The sequence below is a fragment of the Talpa occidentalis genome, unplaced genomic scaffold (genome assembly GCF_014898055.3).
Source record: "Talpa occidentalis isolate TD23 unplaced genomic scaffold, MPIMG_talOcc4v2.1 talOcc4.9, whole genome shotgun sequence".
NCBI classification, from domain to species: Eukaryota; Metazoa; Chordata; class Mammalia; order Eulipotyphla; family Talpidae; genus Talpa; species Talpa occidentalis.
This window is the reverse complement of record NW_023605305.1, coordinates 6,103,287-6,126,253: the sequence shown is the minus strand read 5'-3', so window position 1 is coordinate 6,126,253 and position 22,967 is coordinate 6,103,287. Positions and strand designations below refer to the sequence as shown.

Sequence of the window (22,967 nt, the reverse complement as noted above, 5' to 3'; positions counted from 1 at the left end):
TCAGGGTCCACACTAATGACATCTGGGGTAGGTCACTGTAGGGGAGAGTGGGTGTCCTGTGCATTGTAGCGCATTTAGAACCACCCCTGGCATCTACACCCCGGGTGCCAGGAGCATCCCAGGCCCCCTCCCCCCCCCATTGTGACAATGCCCACAGACACACCAAAAGTCCCCAGGGTCACAATCCCCCTCCACTGAGTAGCACAAGCCAGCAGTCCCTTCATTTCCAGGATGGTCCTTACAGCCACTGTGTGTGGCATTTGTCACACTGGGCCATGTGAGCTGCGTGCGGTTCTTTCTATCCCTACTGTTGACTACAGGGCGCCCTAGGGACAGAGACCAGGTTTTTGGTTGAGCTATTCCCTACCCCTACAGCTCACTTGCTGTGTGTAGACAAAGTACTTGGCCTCTCAGCCTGTCTCCTCAGCTCTAAAAGGGAAGAACCACCCCTCCCCCAGAGCATTGCATCCCTTGTCATGCACCACAGCCAGCCTACAGCAAGGGAGGGGCCCATGTTAGCTCTTGCTAATAACAAATACCCAGAGTCTTTCCAGGGCACCGCAGGAGCCACCAGAAGTTGCCTGATCTCCCAAGTTCATATCTGCAGGAAGGACAGTCTGCAAAGGTTTCGGAGAGAAGGTGACACCTGGTGCAGGTATTGACATGAAGCAGCTTGGCCCAGGCAGCCAGGTGCTGGCTCACGGTGAGGACGTACAAGACATGTAAGTGCCATGGAGACCACCTGTGACTGGGCTAAGACACCCCGAGTCACCAAATCTGCTGAAACAGCCTCGTTTGCCCATCACGGGATCTTACAACTCTCGCTGCAGAGACGGCCCCACCCAGGCCACCTCCCACTCGGTGGTTTCAACAACCTTTAATAGAAACTTCCCTGTTTCTGACTGTCCCTCTCTCCGGCGGCATCCGGGACAGGGTGACACAGCACAGTGTGTGGACATGTCAGTCCCCTCCCCCCAGAAAGGGTCAAGTAGAGGATGCAACTGTGGCAGTGATGCTGTTCCTGTCTCCAGGAGGTTTTCTGAGTCACTGTCTCCAGGGGGACGTTCTGCTCCCACAACAGAAGCCACGGAGAAGGGCCTTCACCATTCCCAGGACCAGGGAGGGGACTTGAGTCTGACCCAGTTCTGTGTCCACCCTGACCTTGCAGCAGCAGGCCATGGGGCTGCAGCTCTGCCTGGGGATGCTCGGGAGGAGGCTGCTCGCCTCTGGGGTCTCTCTGGGGTTCCTGTTGCAGAAACCCTGCTCTGTTCAAGCCTCAGCCCAGACAAGACGTGAAGGAGGGTGGCTGGGTCCCCAGCAAACTGGGTGAGAAGACGAGCTGCTACAAAGCAGTGAAAGTGAACACTGTGTCCTGGGCTTGTCCAGAGCACCAGGAAGGCCCCAGTTGAGGAGGTGGGCCGGTCTCTGGCTTGCGGCCGGCTGGGTGTGGACTCTCCAGGGCGACAGCGACTCTAAGAGCAGTGAGAGGTCAAGAGCCTGGAGACAGCTGCACGGGGTTCCCTAGGACCCTGAACCCCAGAGGCTGCTGGGCAGTGGTTGTTGGCAGAGAGGAAAGGTCCGAGGTGGCTGGGCCTGGCCAATTAGGGATCGACGAAGGAGACGGCGATGTAGCGGGTGCCCTTGGTGGTGGGGAGCCCCTCGTGGTAGTGCGTGAGTCGTCCGGGATGCATGAGGGTCCATCCCTTTCGTGGGGCACGTATGGAGCAGTTGTAGCGCAGGAACCGACAGCCCCCACCCTGGGAGACAGGAAGTGTCAAGTCCCCCGCCAGCAAAGGGGGCATCCCCCACTGCCACCCATGCTCTCCTCCAAGCCCCCCAAACCAAGCAACCCTCAGCACAGCCCACCTGGGAGGCTTGTGGGGTGACAGCCAGAAGCTGCCCAACATCGACACTCAGCAACACTGAGAGATCAAGAGCCTTGGCGCCCAGGGCGCCCTGGGCAAATGTCAGCTACATGGACCCTTCACTAACTTGATGACCAGCCCGAACCTCAGTTTCCCCTTCTGGAAAAGGAGCATTAAATGCACAGGGTGAGAATTAAATGAGATGATACAAGTAAGTGCTTAGGGCCAGGTCTCTTGGCCTCAGCACTATGGGCATTTTTAGCCTGATGATTTTTTACATTGCGGCAAAATGCACATATCAGGAATTCTACCTGCGTAACTGTAAGGGCGCGGGCCAGAGGTGTGAAGTGCATTCAGGCTGTCGAGCAGGTAGGGATGGGCCTCGTGGACCCCTGCATCACCACCACGGGGCAGACAATACTCGTCACGGGGAGCTGTCCCCGGCCTCCGTCCACTAGATGCCAGTGGCATCCTCTCAGTTGGGGCAACCAAAAATGTTTTCAGATATAGCCAGAATCACCCAAAAAGCAAAACTGCCCCTAAGGGCCCCTGGGATATTGTAAGCTCTTCATTTTCAGCTTCATTTATAGCACCTGGCAAAGTTATGTCCCAAAAATCTCTTTAAAAATTGTAGCTTAAGGAGTAGATGAGTGAATGCCCAGCTGCCCAGCTGGGCACACCAGAGGCTTCCCTCGGAACCCTGAGGCTCCCAGAGCTGCTCCCTCCCCACCCTTGCATCTTCCTGCTTGAGGCCTCTCTAGCTTCATGCCTGGGCCCAGACCCTGCCAACCCTGAACCTGCTGCTCCCAAAGCAGCCATCTTCCAAGAATGAGGAAAACCCCACACTCCTTATTGCTACCAGCTGTCATTCCTGTGTGCTTACTAGGGGGAAGCCATTACCTGGACGATCTCATTTAACTCTCACAAGTTCTGGAAGACACGCTAAGTTTTCCATTAAGACTCGAGGAAATGGAGAGGCTGAGAAATGTGCCTGAGGCCACAGAGCTGAGAAAGGGAGAGACAGACTGACCCCAACCCTCTGATGCACCGACTCTGCTGTCTCCAGAGCCCTCTCCCTGCTGACAAACTATGCCCTGGACCCACCACTTCCAGGAAGGACCTGGCACCTTTCTGCTACTCCGGTGCCCTCTGCCTCAACCACACAGAAAACTGCTCACCAGCCAGCCCCCTGGCCGAGGGGTGCCCTGCTCACCTCGTAATCCACCCCAACTCGGTTCAGGGCGATGTTGATGGTGAAGGTGGAGGCATCGTGATGTGGCATCAGCGAGGGCTGTTCGTCAGGCTTGTAGCGGACAACAAAGGCCAGGTCAAACTGGGCCTGTGCCCCGAGAGAGAAAAGAGATGGGGGTCAAAGAGAGGCCTCCGGGCCAAGGAAAGCAGGGGGTGCAGAGCAGCCCCCCGTCGGGTCTGCTGTCAGCTCTCTGAGAGCAGGTGTGTTCATACTGTGCCCTCCAGTGCCTAGAACAGTGGCTGGCACAGAAAAGGTTCTTGGGGTGGGGGGGGGCGGAATATGGGGTGGGAGGGAGGAAGAGAGGAACAGTGGGGAGAAGGGAGGAGCAGGATGGCGCGGGGGAGGGAGGGAGGATGGCAGATGCTAATCCCCACAGCTCTTTCTGGCAACAATCCAGGCGGTGATTCCTTGGGAGCAGTGCCCAGGCACACGTGGAGAAACCACCGGAACCGAAAAGTGACTGCGTGAGGCCGGGAGGGCAAAGTCCAAGACAGTCAACAGAAAAATGAGTGATGGAGCCAGAGGAACCGAGGGAAGGAATGGGCACGCTGGGCAGGTATTGGGGGCCTATTCAGTGGGCAGGATTTAAAGACAAAGGGGTGAGGCTAGAGGAAAGAGGCAAGGAGTCCCCCCAGACCTTAGACCCCACGGGAGACGTCATTCCTACTCGTGGACCAACTGTCAAGGCCAGGAAGGCATCTCCCTCATCCTCCCCAGGATGCCCACCCTGGTGTAGTAGCCGGGGTAGAGCTTCTCCGTCATCGGGGCAATGTACTCCACCAAGAACTTGTGCCATTCGCGCTCAAAGCTGATCTGGTTCATGTGGATGTCGATGGTCGGCACATTCTCATAGCCCCCCTGGATGCGGTTGTCCTGCAAGTGACCACAGGGGTGGTGGGCAGAGTTCTACAGTCAGGCCCCAGATTCCCAGCCCCTGTCTCCACGCCTCTCCCCCTGGCCTGTGCATGCGACAGGGTGAGACTGCAGGTTTTGCAGATGTAGCGAAGTAACTAGTGAGTTGACTCTGGGTTAATCCAAAGGGAGATGGTTCTGGGTGAGCCTGGACCCCTTTAAAGCTGGATCTGGAAAAAGACTCCACCTCCCTCTGGCCTGGAAGAAGCAAGCTGCCTTCAATTCTAAGCGGCCAGGAAATGAACTTTGCCACATGAACTTGAACCAGAACGCTGAGCTTCAGCTGAGATCCCCACCCCAGCAGACACATCCAAGGCAGCTTCTGAGACAGAGCAGAGCACCCCAGCTGGCCACACTTGGACTCCTGACCACAGACACTGGGGGATCTTATGTGGGTGTTGTTTTAAATGTGGGGTCATTCTGTTACACACCATAGAAAACTAATGCATAGGATCGGCTCCAGCATGGGGGCACAAGGATGGCCAGACCCCAGCCAACGACATGGGCTACGCCATTGCTGCATCCTGAGATTAGCTTCGGTCAGCAAAGTATGTAGATGAGGCCACTCACCAGTACCACAGGTAAGTCCAGCTGCCAGGTCAAGGTTAGATGGCTTGAGGCACACAGACCCAAGGACTCATGGGCCTTCAAAAATGGTGCCTGAATTTCCCAAAGTGAGTGCAGGTGTAGGATTCCTCCTCCAGCCTCTCCCTTCCTTCCTGCCACCTGCTCTGCTGTCAGGTGAACTGGGCACTGACATTGCTTCTGGATGCTTCTTCATCCCACCCTTGCTCATCCCCCCATTCCACACCCAATCTGGGGAAGAAAGGTAAATCCTTCGAATAACAAGCCAGGGACTGAACGCCGGACACCTGCATGTTAAGGTCACTCAACTCACCGGGAAGCAAAGCAGCCCAGGGATGAAGGCGCCAGTCCGGTTTCTCAACCCCTCTACTTCTAAGGGCCCGTGGGCACCCTTGTCAGCACCCCACCTAAAGAGTCCTGCTTGCCAGAAAAGAGCCCAGAAAGCGGGCATGGTGGAGGGCCAGCCGCACCCCAAGTCCCACCTTGTTGTCCCCCAGAGACCACTGGCCGTAGTGTTCCATCTCCTCCACCAGCTCGTCACAGGCCGTGTCTGTGAAGATGGGGAACCAGTAGACATCCGGGCAAGGCTGGGGGGAGGGCAGGAACTCAGTCACAGGGGTCCAGGGAGTCCCCACCTCATCCTCCCCTGCCCCCCAGCCTTCGAGGACTGGCTACAGATGGGGTCCTCATGTGTCTGTGCCCACCCCACAGCCTAGTTTGTGGGCCCTCCTGGAGGCCTCTGGAGCAGAGGTCTGGCTGATGCTAGATAGACTGAGTGAGCTGCTAGAGGGAGAAGGAAGCATAGAGCTGGCCCTTCCAGCGGTGGTTACAGGGCTGCCATGCCAGGAAGGCATGTGGGCATCGAGGGCGCAGAGGCCCACGGGCTGTAGGGGAAGCAGAGACCCTCCTGCTCTTTGCTTCTAACCCAGGGGCCACAGTTCAGTTGAAACCACACATTCTATCTCCTGCCTGGACCTGGGAAGAAGCCTCAGGCCCAGGCCCCAGGTCCTAGTGGAAAGTACCAAGGGGAAGGCGGGGTCATCCCGCTGCCCATTCCCACCCAAGCACTGCCAGCACACAGAAACATGCCGCCCCTCCTGCCCTCCACAGCTAGTTTTATTCCCCTGGCACCTGGCCCTGCAGCCGGTGCGGGGGTGGATCAGGTGGCTTTGTTCCCAGAGGGCACCCGGTCCTTACCATCTCCACCAGCTTCCCTGCCAGGGCCTTGGTGTAGTTCTCATGGATGTACTTCTCCTTCCAGTCCTGTGGGGAGAGGGAGGTGGGCAGGGTCCTCAGGCTTGACCGGGTCAGCTGGGGCTCACCCCTTGCTCAACTCCACAGACTGCTCCAAGAAGGGGTTCCTCCCCACAGGCCCCGCACAGTGGTAAAAGGTGTGAGGCCCCAAAGGTTGAGAGGCTCAAGACACAGCCATGGGCCACAAACCCTGGCCTGGCTCCTCCTCCACTAGATGGTGTTGTCTCTCTGACCCTAACCCCAGCCTCACCGGGACCCAGCCCTAACCTCTCCTTACCGAATCCTGCATGACAAGCCCCCTGGGCCTCAGGGCGGCAGGTGTCCTGTGGGATCCCAGCCATTCCTATCCCTGCCCACCCACCAGGGTCTCACCTCGGGGTTGCTGAACACTTCCCAGAGGTCGTTGTGGAGGTGGGTGGTCTGGTAGTTGTCCAGGGAAAGCAGGTGGCCAAAGGTATGCCGGTTGGTCAGGAACATGAACACATCCTGGGAGAGCAAGGCAGGATAGAAGAGACCTGTTCCCCTCCCCTCCATACCCCCACATTGGGGGCCTGGCTCCAGCCTCCTCTGTCCCCAAAGTTCGAGTTCACAAGACCAGGGACGGATCTCTCCACTCCCCTGTACAGTCTAGTACTGGGATGCAATCCAGGACTGCTTCCTGGAGGATGGAGCAGGGCATGAAAGAATGAAGGCTTAAAAGACAAAGCTGCTGTTCTGACCCTGAAGTTTGGGGCATGGGAGAAATATTACCATGCTGTCCTATTTTTGAAAATAATCACAAAAAGATAGGGGGTGCCATGGGGAGACAGGGTAAGGATGTCTCCTGGGCATATTACATTCAGATGGAAAGTTCATTGAAAACTGGATCAGCTAAAATGATCCCACAGACCCCTGAGGACCGGCCCCCTCGTCCAGTGCCCCTTGGGTCCCACCTGGCCCTGGCGATTTTTGAGCAAACCCACTGGGATCCCAGAAGCTCCAGGCCCAATGGTGACAGGCGGCCCCCAATGCCAGCCCTGGGCTTCCTCTGACTGCCCAGCCCTGCTGACCTGCTGCCGAATGTTGGCGCAGAAGGACATGTCGGGGTCCAGTTTGCTGTGGTGGAACAGGTCCACCTGCTGCAGCTCAGCCCGCAGGGCACTGCCCTTGATCAAATAGACGTTTGAGATGTAGGGCACATTCCAGACACCACTGAGGGAGAGAGAAGATGGAAGGGTCATGCACTGGCATGAGGGGTCATGGGCTGGGGGTCTGGAGTCAGATAGAGAGGGGGGTCACAAGCTGGAAGGGCATGATAGTGCTAATTGCCCCCGCCCCCAATGACATGGGCTCAGGTAATTGTGAGGAAATTCTGCATGTCTGACCTTGGTCTTTCTTGCTTCAGGTTAGGCAGGAAATTGAGGACAACAGCACAGGAATTTGGAGGAGGGAGTTGCAAGGCAGGAGGGAGACAGATGAGGGTGCCCACCCCGGTACTCACATGCGCCGCCCCTGCACAATGTCCACATAGTCCTCAGAGCGGGCGTAGTAGCCATCGGCACTCAGTGCCCCCCAGAAGTTCGACCACAGCCTCCCGTGGCGGGTCATCAGCGGGGCAATGACATTCCTGCAGAAGGGAGCACCTCAGTGGGAGCCCTGCCTGTTGGGAGTCGGGAGAGACCTAACTAGGTAGGGCAAGGGGAGGGTATTATCTTTCAGCCTGCATGCAGGGCAATCCTGGCACCTTGCTGGCCAGGCTGGAGGGGGACTGGCCCATGTGGTATCATGCAGGGTAGGGGGACCTACCCCACAGGGTAGCCAGGGAGTGGCAGGAGGAAGGTGGGACCATCCCACACCCAGACTAGGTTGCCAGGCTGGGCAAGCCCAGGTGGAAGAGGAGGCAGAGGCGGAGCATCAGGCAGAGGAGGGGCTCCCACCCTGGGCCAGCCCACCCACAGCCTCACTTGTTCTGCTCGATCAGCAGTCTCAGGGCTTTGGGCTCGGTCAAGGCCACATCAGCATCCACGCCGAAATAGTAGGTGCAGCCACGGTCCTGTCGGCACAAGTCTCTGCAGAAGAAGGGGTGTGGTGGGGGGAGGGGAGCGGATGCAGGGTTAGAAGGGCTGGGCTCTGATGTTAGAATCCCCACCCAGGACCCCGCTGATACCCCAGCAGCTGCCCTCTGCACTCCCACCTACCCCTGTTATCACCAGGTCTTTATAGAGGCCAGGTGAGCCCTGGGTGGGTTGGCCCAGCAGCCTCCAAGGTCCCTCCTAACTGCAAGACCCAAACCCCAGGTTACAGGGTGAGCTCTCAAAGCCCACAGGGCCCAGGAACCCCGGTGCTGGGGGATAGCGTGGCCCACAGACAGGTTCCTAGACTGCCTGGCACTGGGATTAAGCTGGTTCTGCCTTTCCGGAGCGGGTTTGGTAACTTGTGCCAGAGCCTCAAAGATGTATTTCATTGCTCTGATCCAAATTCAGCCCACTGCCTGCTTTCAGATGGCTCTGGAGCTAAGGATGGTTTTATATTTTTAAATGGCTGGGGAATTAAAAAAAAAAAACATGTGCAAATTATATGAAATTCAGATTTGGCCGTCCATAAACAGTTTTCACTGGTGCTGCTGCAGCAGAGCTGAGAGGGAATCAGCAGAGGTATTAGCCAGTCCCGGAGAGAGGCGTGCTGACTTCCGCCTGGGTGGTCTCACACTACAAGCTGCTTGTTTGTTTTAATAATAAAGGGGGGGGGTAATCGATATGTCTCCAAATCTCATGTGTATCTACTTCTGGTCCATCTGATTTGCCATCTGAACCCCAGGGGGCTGCTGAGCCCCTCCCCACCTCCAGCTCCTAGGTTACAGGACAGGGAGGGTTCCCCATTTGACAGATGGGGACACTGAGGCCCAGAGGAACTTGCCGGGGACCCCACAGAATGTCTGAACTTCGCCTGGTGCTCCTAATACCACGGCCTCTCTGCTAGCAACAGAGAAAGCCGCAGCCCCCACTGGTCCCCAACTCACATGCCCATGTTCCTGGCATCAGCGTTCGACACCCGCACCTCAGGGCCCACCAGTTTCACAGAGCGGTACTGGTCACCGTGCTCTGCCAGGAAGTCCTCCACCTGGGCCTTGTGGTGTTGTTCCTGGGGGGCAGAGGGCGGGGGCACGGTGCTGAGGATGGGGGTACTGGTGCCACCCCATGGACACCTCTGCTACTGCAGGCCGCTCCCCTTCGTTGCTGGCACAACCTGGCTATTATTGCTTTCCTATCTCCAGACCTCTGCCCATGCCAGACCTCAGGCCTGGAGCGCCCCCCTCTGGCCATCATGTGACTGTTCCCCTGGCCAGGTCAGCCCCGCAGGCCTCTCAGAGCTTCTGTCACCAAGACAGCAGGCCCCGCACACAGGATTATGGATTTGCTGGACTGGGCGTGGCCCAGGGGCTGCTTTGTCACCGAACATTCCAGGTGATCCTTGGAAACAATGAAAAACAATAGTCCACATCCAGTACCTGCCTGCAGAAGAGGAAAGGGGAGGTCTGCAAATGAAATCAGGGTCCTCAGCTAATCTCCCAGCTCTACCGGGATTAGCCCCATGGCCCTTGAGCCAGGGCCCTCACCCGCCTCAGCTTCAATTCTCCCCCTTGTAAGGCAGGAGAGGACCATGCCTCCCTCACAGGTCACTGCCAAGAGCCGAAAAGTCAAATGGAGCACACAGTAGGTCCTCCAACACTGCCTGGGACGTTTTCTTTTTCTGCACAAAGCCACAGTTCATGAGTGTGCTGTCCAATGTCCCCAGGGGAGCTGCAAGCCTCCCCAGGGGCAAGGCCTAGGGTCTTCTCCTATCTCCCTGTAGCGTCTGCACAGCTGAGAGAATGGATGTCTGTGACACAGGCAGAGACAGAGCCAACGGGTGCAGACAGTTGGTGGGGAGGTCCCCAGGAGAGGAGGAAGCTGAGAAGACTTTAAATAAAACAAAGAACCTGGACGGAGAGGCAGAATCTGGAATGTATCTGGCCTCCCAGGTGGAGAAATCAGTACACAGAAGCTGAGAGGTGGGGTTTTATCTCCCTAGGGAGACAGGCAGGAAAAGAGCTAGGGAAGCTAATTGCAGGCCTGCTCCCCACAAATCACAGGCCTCCAGCACCCCCAGCCTGCCCCAGTTCCCTGGAAGACACGTCAGGAAAGAAAACAATTTGACTATCCCTCTATCAAATCAGGCAGGACTGACTGGGACAGGGAGAGAGTGAGATATTGATAATAAAAAATGTGTCTTGGCCTCTGCCCAAAGCTGCCAGCACAGGGGGCCTGAAGCCCTTGTCATTGCCCAGGTGACAGAAGTGTCTTTTGTTCCAAGAAGGTGACTCTCAGTGGCTCCTGGGTGTGGCTGGTCAACAGAATCACCAAGCTGTGATTAGATACTTGGAATTTTCGGCCCTGCCCACCATTCTCTTGAGAAGGGAGAGAGGCCAGAGTGGAGTCACGGGTCCATCAGGCCTACGTGCAGAAGCCCCTGCAAATCCCCAAAGGACGGGCTTTGGAGAGCTGGGGTGGGGGTGGGGGGCTGGGCACACCGAGGAGCTGGGATGGGACGAGCCAGGAGAGGCCGTGGGAGCTGTGCCCACACACCTCTGCTTCATTACTCTTCCATCTGGCCGTTCCTGAATTATCTCTTTATAATAAACCAGTGATCCAGTGAGCAAAATGTTTCTGAGTTCCGTAAGCTGCTCGCAAATTAATCGAACCCAAAAAGGAGGTCGTGGGGCCCTCTGGTTGGCCAGAGACACAGGGAACAACCTGGGCTGGCAAGTGGCATGTCCGGTGCAGGTGGGGGCCCGGGGGCAGCCTTCTAAGACTGAGCCTTTAACCCGTGGGCGCTGCCACCATCTCCACCGTCAGTCTTGAGTTGAATTCTTGGACACCCTGCAGGCTGTGTAAAGCTTGATGTATGGTAGGGAAATTCACCCCATTGGAAACTGTTCTCAACGTACCCAAAGAGACTAACAGTGACATGGCCGTGCTAAGAGACCTACTATGTGCCGCACATTCTTCTATGTGCTTTATGCAGCGACCTGTTTAGCCCCAGCAGCAATTCTCTTTGGCAATACTATTACGATCCCTATTGCAAAGATGACCAAACTGAAGCAGAGAGGGGTCAAGGAACAAGCTCAAGGCCACACAGCCCATAGAAGGGGTGGTGCTGGGACTCAAAGCCAGCCTGACTCCAGAGTCAAGGCAGTAATTCGGGCTGCAGCCCACCGCCTACTTCCACGTGGCCTGGCTGACCTGGTTAGGTCAGTTTCTCAGAGGTGTCAAGCCGCACGCCCACCCTCCACGCACACACCACTCACGTGGTTGTGAATGAAAAGCCGCATCTGCTTTCGGGGATAGTGGAGGCGCAGGAGCCGCTGGAAGAACAGGGACAGGAACGGCGTGGGCTGTTCAATAAAAACGCCGACCAGGACGACGGGCAGCGCTTCTTCCTGCACAGGGAGAGGACGGCTCAGGCGTCTGGCAGTGCCCAGCCACTGCCCAGCTGCTGAGTCCCTAGGGCAGCTTGAGGGAGCCAGAGGCAGAGGTGGTGTGTGGACTTCACCAGGAAGGGGCCTGGGCTGGGAAGCTCCAAGCAGGGGGTGTCCCTGCCCGTCTGGGAGCAGCAGAAGCCCAGCCTCCAAGCAGGGGGCCAGGGACGGTTTCTCAGCATGTGGCTGGTGTGGGGTTTAGAGTGAGTCATAAATGAGGAGGTTCATGCACTGGGGTAGGAGCTGCAGAAGAGCCTCAAGGACTTGACAGAAGGCACTGGAACTTAGGCATCTGTGGGAAGTGGGAGCCACATGCAGTCTGAAGCTTCCGGGAGGTGACCCCTTTATCTCCCACCAAAGACAATAGCCACTTGCTGACTCTCCCGCCCCTCCCCACCAGGGGAAGGAGACCCCAGCGTTGCAGCCTCACCCCGATGCCCTTGAGACTACGCAGGCCCTCGTCACACACAGAGCAGCCCGTCTCGAAAGTCCAGAAGCGCGGGATGTAGTTGCCCAGGTAGTTCAGCTGAAGCTGTCGGAGAGGTAGGATCTGAGCAGGGGCCGGCGGACCCCACCCACCAGCACCCAGTCACACCTCACTGGGCCAGGACAGGAGCGGGGAGGGGCACCATGTCTTCATTGTGGGTAGGTCTTGAGAAGAATGTTCTGGCCCTCTGGAGAGCAATACTGCTGGGGGGGGGGAGGGGATTCCTTCCTCTTTGAATCTCCTAGGAGCTTGTAAAATGCAGATTTCTGGGCCCCACACCCTCAGAGATTGCAACCGAGGGGCTCTCGGTAGAGTGAGGCAATCGGCATTCACATGCTCCCTTCCTCCTGCCCACGTGGCTCTGATGTGGACTGAGGAGTGTGCTGTGAGCCAGGGCCAGTTCCCCAGGGGCCGGCCAGGTCTGGCCACCCCAGCCCCCCCCCCGTGGCTCCAGGAGAGTAGGGACCAGTCTGTGCCATTCACGACTGAGCCTCGTACCCGGGTGCAAACATTCAGCTTTTTGAATGAAGAAACAAGTCTGCCCCAGCACGCTGGGCATGCCTGGGCCCGGATGAACATGCCAGCCTCCTATGTGGGCCCAGCATCACGGGGCCCAGCAGGCTGGGCGGGCATCACTGTCCACCAGGGTCAGGGATGGAGGTGCAGATGTGAGGTCAGAGGCTGCCAGCGGGACCTGCGTGGGTGGCTCTGGCCTCAAAGAGAAACTACGGGGCTGCTGGAGAAGTAGAATTGGGCTCTGGCCCCTCCCCTCGCCCCCCAGGTTGGGGCCCCTCCCTACCTTAGTGGGCCCATTGCCATGAATCAGGACGGGGAGGGTGTCGTAGGCCAGGTTCCGGGCTCTTACGTGGCCTTTTTCAAATTTGAGCACAACCTCATCTGGGAGTGAGAAAGCAACGCCCTGCATCAGACCCACAGGCCAAGTGGAGGGGCTGACAGGCCGGGCTCATGTCCTCGCTCCCCAGCAGCAGGGTGTGGTCTGGGAAGGCACTTTACTCCTCTGAGCCTAAGTTTCCTCCTCTGTCAAGTGCAGGTGAGAGTGGGAGGATTCTGTGTCCAGAAACACTTGGCACCTGCCTGGCACGTGTGACCATGGCCTCCAAGGCCGCCCCAGCTATTGCCTGTGACTGCTCATCAGAGCTGGAGGGGGGATGGGAGAAGGTGGTGTCCTAAATCATCCCAGCTTCACACACCCTCGGAGAAGCCCCAGGGACAGGGGCTGGGAGGGGGTCTCAGGGCCCTGAGAATATGTGAGGGTGATTCAGCCCTAGTGAGAGCCCTCTCACGGCATGACCCCATTCATCTGCACGAAAGACATGGGGTGGGAAGCAGCCTGTGGGGCAGTTATGGGAGGCAGAGGGGTCTTTCCTGCCCAGAAGCCTCTGAAGATGCTGGGAGGCCTGTACTGGTGGGTGGTCGTGGGGCAGAGTCCCCCTGTGCAAGCTCCTGGCCTGCCCCTGGGGTGGTTAGGACCCAGCTTCTTCTCTGAGGTTCTTGTGCTTCCAGAAACCACAGGCAAAAGGGTGGGAGGTTTCCTTCCTGGGAAAGGAACCTTAGCTTGTTTCAGCTTCTCAAAGGGGTCCCCAGAAAATCACCCATCAGTGATCGGCTCCAACATCTCTTTTCTAAAGATGAAGCTTGAGGTGTGTGTGTGTGTGTAGTGTGTATGTATGTGTGCATGTATGCAGTGTATGCATGTATGTGTGTGCGGGTGTTTTTTGTGTGTACATATGTGCATGTATGTAGTTGTGTGTGGCTATATGTGTATGAGACTTGCTTGAGGTCACCCAGCAAGAGTGTGGCAAAGCAACATCACCACCAGCTATGACGGGGACAAGCCCCAGAGCAGGTTTCAAAGGCCATTGTTTGCTTCCAAAGTCATCCATTGCCTCCCTGCCAGCTCAGTGCCAACCCTCAGCGCCCTCCACCCCTTATCCCCCCCAAGCCTTACCTGGGAGGTGGGAGGGCAGGGGAAGGAGGTGAAGCAGCCTCCCAGGGCTACAGGGCAGGGCCAACTACCTGCTGTGCGTATGGCCTGGCACCCCCTCCAGGCTGAGCAGCTGCCCCTCTTGCCTTGGTATTCCCCAGAGTCTGTGGACTGACTTTGTGGCCCACTATTCTCATCCCCCGGAAGACACACAGTTCTCCTCTAGGCTATCCTGATGGCCTCTGGGGGCTAAGGATGGGGCAGGCAACCTCCAGCTCAAGGGCAGAGAGAGCCAGCCTGGTTCTCCTGCTTGGGCTCAGGCCCAGCTTGGAATCCTCATCTCCATCTAACCACCCCTCTCAGGATCCCCTGTCCATAGGGGCAGCTCACCCAAGGCTCCGTCTAGGTTCTGGAAGATACGACAGCGGTGGTCCAGGGTGATATTGATTTGATCCTGCAGGAGAGAGGGCATGGGCTGCAGCAGGGACACACCCTGGCAGAGGACTCCACTGTGCCAGGAGCACCTGCCCTCCAACCTCTGCTACTTTCCTTCCCCATACCCGCTTTGCCAGCTTACACCAGGGCAACTGGGGGTACTGGAAGGAAGCTCCACCCAGGGCTTCAGGCCCAGGCAGGCTGCTCCCAGGGCAACCGGGCGCGCCCTCTGCCTCTCACCCTCTTCTCGGGGTCCAAGAAGACCTTCGTGTAAAAGAGCTGGTCACTGTCGCTGTCCAGGCCCTCCCACTCGGCCACCAGTTTGCTGAGGTTGGGGGCATAACCGATGAAGCCTGCATTGGCAGGGGAGACACAGACAGACACTTAGTTTCTGGCCTCAAGGTCAGGGGTCCCTTCCCAGCCTCTCCTCATGGACCCCCCACTTTCACCCCCAGTGCTGCGTCCCCTTAGAAGTCCCCCTAGATGAGTGGAGCAGCTAGAAGTAGAGCCCGTTAATGCCTCTTGGTTCTCAGCTGGTCCAGAGAGAAAGACCAACAGTGCGCACTGAAGGGCACCAGCTCAGTGCTGGGCACAGGCAGTGAACGAAGGGATGAGACCCCCCTGGAGAGCAGGGCGCTGGGACACAGGCTTGGGAGCGCTCTTCTACAGTTATCGTGAATAGAGGTCTAGGAAACCTGACCTAGAGAAGGGCAAAGGCCAAGGCCACACAGTGTTTGGGGGCTCGGAGGGGAAAGCCCACACAGAGCACCCCAGCCACGGTGCCTGCTGGTGAGAGAAGATGGAGAAGGTGGGGAGCCATGGGGGGGGAGGCACCCCAAGGGACGCCTGAACACCCGGGCTAGGGCCAGGCCATCTGGCTGTGCTAACTTTCTTGGCCAACAGGGAAGAGTGGCTGCCAGGGCGGGGCCCCCTTCAAGGCTGATAGAGGCCTGCGGATTTGATTCTCCAGGTGATGGGAAGCCACTGAGTGACGTGAGTGGGTCTGCATCTGGCTGCTGCTGGACAATGGACTAGAAGGAGGAGAGGCTGGTAGGGCAGTTAGGAGGCAAGTGCAGACAGCAAGGAGCAGGTGGGTGGGGTGTGGACACAGAGAGAGTTTCCGAGACCTTCTGAGAACATGACTCCCATATGCGCTGGGAGGGGAGGGGAAGGCAAGGGAGGACCCGGGACTTCCGGTTTTGTCCTGGATGGATGCATGGCTGCTGGCGAGGTGAGGAGGAGCGGGGAGCATGGGTCAACCCGGGACATCCTGTGTGTGGGACCTGACAGCTCCATGGACATCCAGCAAGTGGATCCTCATGAAGGCAGAGGATGGAGCTCGCCGCCTCTCCACACACTCCCCACCGGGCTCCTCACCTCCTGAGCCCAGGAACCGCTTGCCATCAGATACCGCTGGGTACTTGGCCTCCAGCCTGCGGTCGGGGTAGATGAGCTCCTCCGCCGAGAAGACCACCTGGCTCCTGGCCTGCCGGAACTTCCTCAGGAGCTCTCGAGGCCCAGATGCAAACACCACGTCATAGCTGTGGCCAGAGGGAGAAGCCCAGAGGGCAGGGGTGAGGAGGGAAGAGCCGGGCAGGGGTGAGGAGGGGGGCGGAGTGAGCACTAGGAATGACCACAGTTTGGGACTGGACCTGCCCAATGTCCCCAGCCCTGCCCACCGTGTCTCTACTCCCACCCTGGGCAGAGAGAGGGTCCCCAATCCAGTGCCCTTCTCAGCTCAAGGCAGGGTTAACCACACCTGGGCAGGATCCCTGCTCATCTTTTCACCAGGAATGTGAATGGACTAACACTAGGGGGTCTTTCCTGGGGTTCACAGACCCCTGAAAACTGCAGGCAATCTTAGCTAGAGTGATCCCCCTCACCCCCAATGTCCAGAGAGGGCCTCCTTTTAGAATATTCTCTCAGCCAAGAGGCACCGCCCAGGAAGCCCCCAGCCACCCACCTGTCTGTGAAGAGAATGACCAGGTTCTCCTTGTCCGCGTGCTTCTCCAGAGCTTTCTTCAGCAGCCGCACCTTCAGACCTCCGCCTGCCGAGAGCTCCTTCCCAGGCCAGTCCTCCCCCAGGCCCAGTGACTACAGAGAAAGGCCCCTCAATGTAGGCTGTTGGTGAAGAACTATCTTGCCTGCGCCATATGCACGCCCTGCCTGAGCAGTGAACATCTTTGCCTCTGTCTGTCCAGCACCTCCCCTTGTCACAGTGGGAAAAATCCTCCATAAGATGTGTGAGAGGGGACTCCTGGATGGTCACGGGAGCGTGATGGCCAATCAGAACGTCCCAACCCTTGTGCCCCACCCCACCCCGACAGATCTATCAGAGTCTCCCTGGGTCTGCTCTGTTAAAATGAAGGAAAGGCTATTTTGTTTTACTTAAGTTGAAATGCTGGCGCACGTGGACCTACAGCTGGATACCCCAGAGAGAGAACATGCCTGCAAGAAACAGGGCCTAGAGATGGAAAGATAAAGCCCTGAGCCTGCTGCTTGAACTCCTAGGTCCAGCTATGCCTGAAGCAGTCCTCTACCTTAACCCTCATTCACGTGAGCTGATGACTCTTTCTGGTTAATGTCATGAGACTGCAAGCTATGTGGGCAACGACGTGGCTGGTCTTGTCCATCATTCTACCCTCAGTGCCTTCCACTCTTTCTGACACAAGGACCATTCGACACACTCAGCTAAATGGAGGAATGTCTCCCCGCAGGGCTCAGCCCCAGGGCCTGCACACAGAGGCAGGTGGGGCATTAGCCTGTGTTTCTTTAGAGCGGTGTTTCTACAGGCGAGATCTCCCAACTGTGGCCCTCCCAAAATCCCCTGGGGGGAGCTGGGCCAATGCTGACTCCTGGGCCCTTTAAACCAGCCACACACCCACGTCAGCCTCCTGAGCTCTGACGCTGAACACCTCCACCTAGGTCTCCAGTCTCATGGTCCCCCCACCTCCACCTCCCAGACTTCGCTTATGCTCCTCTCCCGCTTGCTTCTCCTAACTCAGCCTCATCTGTCAGACTTTGAGAAGTTTCCCTGGGGCTCCAAGACAGTTAGGAAACTGGATTCCCCCACCACCCACCCCACCCTCAGCGTCTTACTCAGGGAGCCTCTTACCTGAATCTTGTAGTTGAAGAACTGGGCTGAGCGCTTGAAGCGTCGGAAGCCCTCGGTCTCCTGCGTGGCCACCGTGAGGACTAAAAGGTTGTCTAGGGACAGAGAAGGGCGGTGGGGTGGGGGGCAGTGAGGGGACAGGAATGGAGGATGCAGGCAGGAGTGAGCCACAGCTTCAAGTCAACCCACTATAGGCAACCAACCTAAGAAGGCTCAGCTGGTTGCTACAGAGCAGGGACGTGGCTCTCCCCTCCCCTCCCCAGGGCTCCAGCTACCTGGTACCTGACTGCCACGGAAGGAAGCCACTGGAACAGAGGCGTCTGCACCTGGCATGTGGGACTGGGTCTCTGGGGCTATTAGGTGGCCCGACCTCCATAGAGACAGGAATAGAGGGAGGATGTGCCCCAAATGCTGAGCTCCAGCAGGGCCTCTTCTGGCCAATGCTGGACATTAACCCCAGGGACAGGCACAGGCTGATCTATCCCAACAGTCTCCCTTGCTGAGCCCTGGTTTCTTCCAACTCCGTGAGAACCAATGAGAATCGGGCAGGAATGGGAGCCAACCCGAAATCCTGACCTTTGGCCAGAGCAGCTGTACAACTTTTTAGCAAGGGACCTCTCTTGGGCTGTGCGGTGTGGGTTCACCTCTGCAAGAGAACTTGCTGGAAACAGCAACCCCAGACAACATTTCTGGAAGGCCGGGGACAGGCGCTCCCAGACCAGATTTTGAGGCTGTGTTCTCTAGAAGGGAAGGCTCTGTTGCTGGACCACCTCATCAGAATCCCAGCTCTGCTCCTTACCAGCTGAGTGATCTGAACCAAGTCCCTGCTCTCTCTGAGCTTCGGCTTCCCCTTGTAAAATAGGGAGACAAGAACCTACCTCCTGGGGCTGCCGGATGAATTAAATGATCGGGTGTGTAAATCATAGCTGGGGCGCTGGCACACACTAGTGCTATTACTAGTGCTGACTAGTGAGAAGCAAGCTCCTCGCTGTGGCATTCGAGACCCTACCCTCCATAGGCCCAGGCGCCCTCTCACCCTCTCTGTGAGTGGACCCTCCTCCAGCTGGGGGTCTGGCCTAGCCAGGGGTCTGGCCCTCTTACCACAGCTCCTTCTCTCTAATTTTTCTGCGGGGCCCCAGGCTCAGTGACAGTGATCCCTCCCTCGGCCACCACCTCTGCGAAGACTTCTCAGGTTTCTCCTGACCCCGCCTCATCTTTGTTTTCTGGGTGAGCCTTAGTTTCCAGGGGATTGGTGAGCAGACCCACTAGGTAGCCAGGCCAGCAGGTAAGGCCCTCCCACATCCCCACCCCAGGCAGTGGGGCAGAGCTAGAAGAACAAAGGGGTCTGGCTGGGCAGAACCAGCTGAGCTGAGGGCAGGGGCAGCTGCTGGCTCCAGAGCTGGGGGCTGGCGCCAAGGCAGCTGGGCAGGGATTGGTAGGAATCCGCTCCTGGGGCAGAAGCAAGTGGATTCACTGGGCAGGTGTGGAGAGGGGAGGCCCTACCACCATGCCCTCAGTCCAGGAAGGAGGACTGCTGTGCACACTTGGGGAAAGGCCCCCAACTCCTGCCACCACGGTTCAATTTCCCCTGGAAGCCACCAGCCCCGAGATCCTCTTGGAGCTGCTGGGACAGGAGTGTCACATTTCTCTGGCAGAAAAAGCCAGTGAGTGCAGCGTGTCTGTAAGATTCTGGATTCTCCATTAAGCCAGGCAGCGGGGGAGAGGGGCGTGCTGAGTCTGAGACTCTGTTCTCCAGCTCCTGCTTCCAGAGGAACAGCACAGGATGGTAACCTTGCGTGAACTCTTCCACACCCAGAGTCACCCAGAGTTGGTGCTAAGCACTTCACACATACTAACCTCCCGCTTGACAGTTCAAACAAGGCTCAGAGATGGGGAGAAACTTGCCCACGGGCACCAGACACCTGGACAGGAGCCCCTGCTCCTCACCTCTGCACACACTGCCCAGGCCTGGGACAGTGGCCAGACCGTCGGTATGTCCAGCCATCTAAGGAAGTTGTCCAGCTGAGGTGGTGACGAGGCCCGGTCCCCCACCCCTCCTCATCCTGTTTGGCCAGTCTTGTTTTCCTGGTTGCTACCAGGTGTCCGCACTGGGCTGCCCCAAAAGCCTGTGATCCGTGGGCCACACAGGGCTGCCTCCCTCGCCAAGGACCGCACAGGATCCCCTACCTGCCTGCATCTCAGCATCACCAGGGAGGATACAAAAGCCAGATTCCTGGATCCCAGGATCAGATCTGAGATGGGCCCGGGAATCTGGATTTCCCATCCCTACTGACTTTTGATGTCAGCCACAATCGGAAAGCTTTGGTCCAGCCCATTCCCGGGTCCTCGGACTCTGGGCTCTGGGCAGGGACCTGGAAGATGGCTGGAGGGTAAATGAAGTTATTGGGCTTTTCCTGCCCTCCTGCCATTAGCATCTATGACCAGCTCCTGTAGTCTCACACGCACACGTGTAATCATGGACACCTGGGCCTAGGGGACACGGGCACGCGCATATGTTAACTGGGACACTTGCGGCTAGGGGCTATGTGGGAGAGGCCGGACTAGGAGAGAGGAGGCAGCCACAGAAATACTGAGCAAGAGCTGGCCCATCCCCTGATTCAGCATTAAAGACCTGCAAAAATCCACCAAAGGCTCCAAAGTTACCTTTCATCTGTGACAGCTGACAATGAACCTACCCAGCCTGGATGGTTGCAAAACAATGGGTCATCGCAAAGAACGCAAGGCTTCTTCCCCTCTATGTCACTACCACAGAGGTTGGCATCACCTCTTGACACCCCCATGAAAGCAGTGAACCCAGCCAGCACCCCATTCCCTTGTGCTGCTTGCAAAACTTACTCCTTTCCCTAAAGTGCCACCAAGCCACCTCCTCCAGGAAGCCCTCCTTAATCACACTCCCTTATATGATCAGTCCTGGTCTGTGCAATCTCGGTTTGCCCAGCAGGTGCAGTCCCAGTGCACACCTGCTCCTTCTCCCTTTACCAGGCCTGGCCCACACCTTGATAACAGCAACTTGACATGAGGCCCAAGCCTGGGGACCTGCCACCTCTTGTCCATCAATTACCTACTTACTATCTACTAGGAGCTTCACCTGGATTACTTTGCCAGCACCCTGAATCCCACACTCTCTACAGGGGTTGCCTCCTGTCCTCTCTGCCCCCTCCCATCACCTGCTGGGGGTCAGGGCACCTGCTGTCTCGTATCAATTTGGTCTTTCCAACTGACCTCCTTGGGCTTCATCGTGGGAAGCTGGAGTTTCTCTCCTGGGATGGTCTGGGTGGAGGAAGCCTACATCAGCAGAGGCAGGTGAAAGAGAAGTCCAGGAGGAAAAGGCTATGATAGGGTTCCTGGGGGCGAGTGGACACAGGCCACAGGCCCTTTGCACATACTACCAGACTAGCACCTCCTTCACTGGAGTTTTTCACCCATCTGACTACCCTGCTGTGATACTTCCAAAAGCAGACAGCACTGACAATGCCCCAACTGGCCAGGCATTGAGCTGAACCCGCCACAGGCCTCATCCATGGGCTCCTATAAGAACTCTAGGGGTGAGGCACTAGGGCCCCACTTTCGCAGGCTAGAAGACCATGCCTCTCAGAGATTAAGCTCCACTGGCTTTAATACCAAGCTTTGGTTGGATAAAACCTGACACAAAGGAAGTACTCAAGAAAAGGGGGTTCCCCTGGTCCAAGGGACTGCTAACTACTCTCTCACCCTCTCTGGTTCCAGTTTCTCTAGGAGGGTGGTTCTAAGGGAATAGGGTGTCATATAGCCTCTTGGGGCTCTGCTTTTTGGGGGTTACCCACAGTGTATGCTCTCCTTGGGGCTCACAGATGCTCCCTGGGCAGGCGTGGAGATGACCCACACTGGGAGGACTGGGGAGAAGAATAGCACCCACTCAGGACAGTGGGGCACACTCTGAAACCCAACCTCCCTGGCGGATGAAGGAGGAGCAGTAGACCTGGAGTCCAGGACAGCCCTGGGCAGTCACTGCACCTTTCTGGGCCTCAGTTTCCTCATGTGCAACCTGAAGACAGTAAGACCCATCTGGCAGGGGGACGGCAGACACAAAAAACAGCTCTGCAATGTGCGTCACCCCCTGCACCCCTATTCTGCAGCAGCAGGGGCCCTCATCCCCAAGGCTGAGAAGGCCAGTGGCTCCCTCCTGGGCTCTGGAACCACATTCACCCGGGAGTCAATCCTGGTTCCAAGGTCCACAAACTCCGCGGTCTTGGACACACACTCTGGGGCCTCAGTTTGTCAAGCTGGAGAAGGGGGGAATGGAAGGATGCCCATGGGGGGTGGATCGGCCTGGGGGTGCCGGCCCAGAGGAAGCGCTCCGTGAATAGCCCCCACTGTCACCACGACCAGCCGGTTACTGACGGAGCCTCCCGGGCTGACCGCTTCAGCTTCCCGGCCTCCCGGCTGCCCCGAGGGGAAGTGATTTCTCAAGGCGCCGGCGAGTCGGCGGACAGTGGGGAACCCCATGTCCCCAGCGGGCCCGGGCCTCCGGGACAGCAGGTCTGCGGAGGCGGCCCCGGCACGGCCCCCCCCCCCCCCCGCCGCCCCGGCCCCCCGCCCCGCCCGGCCCCCCCGCCCCCCGCCCGCGCCCGCCCGCGCCCTCACCCTCCGGCTCCGCGTCGCCCGCGGCCGCGGCCAGCAGCAGCCCGCCCAGCGCGGCCAGGACCAGCGGGGCCCGCATGGCCGGGTCTGCGGTGTCCGGCGGCTCCGCGGCGCTCGCAGGCTGGAAACTTCGCGACGGGGCCGGCGGTCCCGCTGCCACGCACGGGGCCCGCCCCGGGGGCGGGATCGCGCGCTCCATCCCGCCCCCCGCGCGCCGGGGCCTCTCCCGGGCCCGCCCCGGGTCCTACCGCGGGTCCTGCCCCGGGTCCTGCCTCGGGTCCTGCCCCGGGTCCTGCCCCAGGTCCTGCCCCGGGTCCTGCCCCGGGTCCTGCCGCCTTCTCCCGGGCCTTCCCTGGCGCGGGGGTAGCTGGAAGCCACGGGGACGCAGCGGCGCCCCTACCCCGGATTCCACGCCGAGCCTTAATGGTGTCGATAACCCCGAGCCTCAGTTTCCTCACCTGAGACTTGGGGATTCCCACGGCGGCGTCTGCTTGGGCCTCGCCCGAGTGAATGTTACCTGTTACCTGGAGGCGCTGCCAGCACCGGTGACGAGTCCTCAGCAAGAGTCAGCTCTTAGCATCTCGCTGGCCCCCACAAACCTAGGGCTGCCAGGATCGGAGCCCAGGGTGGGCAGCGCTGTGCGCAGAGGCGTCCACACCCGCTCAGACAGTCCTGGAGGCCGCAAATGCAGAGAGCACCTCACCGCCACAGCCCCCACCCCACGCCCCGACCCCCACCCGCACACACCCCCACACACCCAGCTAAGTACCGAATCTACCTTCATGGAGGCAAAGAGAACGTCTGAAGCAAAGGAGGTTTTGCTCCTGTGATTTCATTGTTAAATCTATGCATAAATAAATGAATAAAATTGGTGAGGGCCCCTTCACCCAAGGGAGCCTTCCCCCAGCCCAATAGACAAGTGAAGGGTGTCTAGAGCCAGAGCTCCTGGGCCAGCTGCCAGCTAGAGCATCCCTCTGGGGTG

The 22,967-nt window shown here is 58.2% G+C and overlaps 1 protein-coding gene across 1 annotated transcript; it reads right to left on the bottom strand.

Moving 5' to 3' along the window:
- Positions 1 to 177: 177 nt before the first annotated feature.
- On the bottom strand, positions 178 to 22,100 carry PLOD1 (procollagen-lysine,2-oxoglutarate 5-dioxygenase 1). Its single transcript, XM_037498686.2, has 19 exons — positions 21,989 to 22,100; positions 17,348 to 17,439; positions 16,196 to 16,326; positions 15,610 to 15,773; positions 14,473 to 14,585; positions 14,188 to 14,251; positions 12,652 to 12,749; positions 11,796 to 11,897; positions 11,195 to 11,326; positions 8,867 to 8,988; positions 7,812 to 7,916; positions 7,349 to 7,474; positions 6,918 to 7,059; positions 6,241 to 6,354; positions 5,812 to 5,877; positions 5,097 to 5,201; positions 3,844 to 3,990; positions 3,079 to 3,204; positions 178 to 1,757 (listed from the first exon to the last, which is right to left on the bottom strand). Exons 1-19 carry the CDS (start codon positions 22,062 to 22,064, stop codon positions 1,602 to 1,604), a joined length of 2,181 nt encoding a protein of 726 aa, XP_037354583.1. The 5' UTR covers positions 22,065 to 22,100; the 3' UTR covers positions 178 to 1,601.
- Between the last annotated feature and the right edge of the window lie 867 nt (positions 22,101 to 22,967).

Excerpts from the sequence above, each read along its gene's own strand:
- PLOD1 (XM_037498686.2), bottom strand. The coding sequence starts at position 22,064 with ATGCGGGCCCCGCTGGTCCTGGCCGCGCTGGGCGGGCTGCTGCTGGCC. Across the intron at positions 15,774-16,195 it reads GTCATTCTCTTCACAGACAG|CTATGACGTGGTGTTTGCAT; the intron begins GTGGGTGGCTGG and ends CTCTGGCCACAG. Across the intron at positions 11,898-12,651 it reads ATGGCAATGGGCCCACTAAG|CTTCAGCTGAACTACCTGGG; the intron begins GTAGGGAGGGGC and ends CCTCTCCGACAG.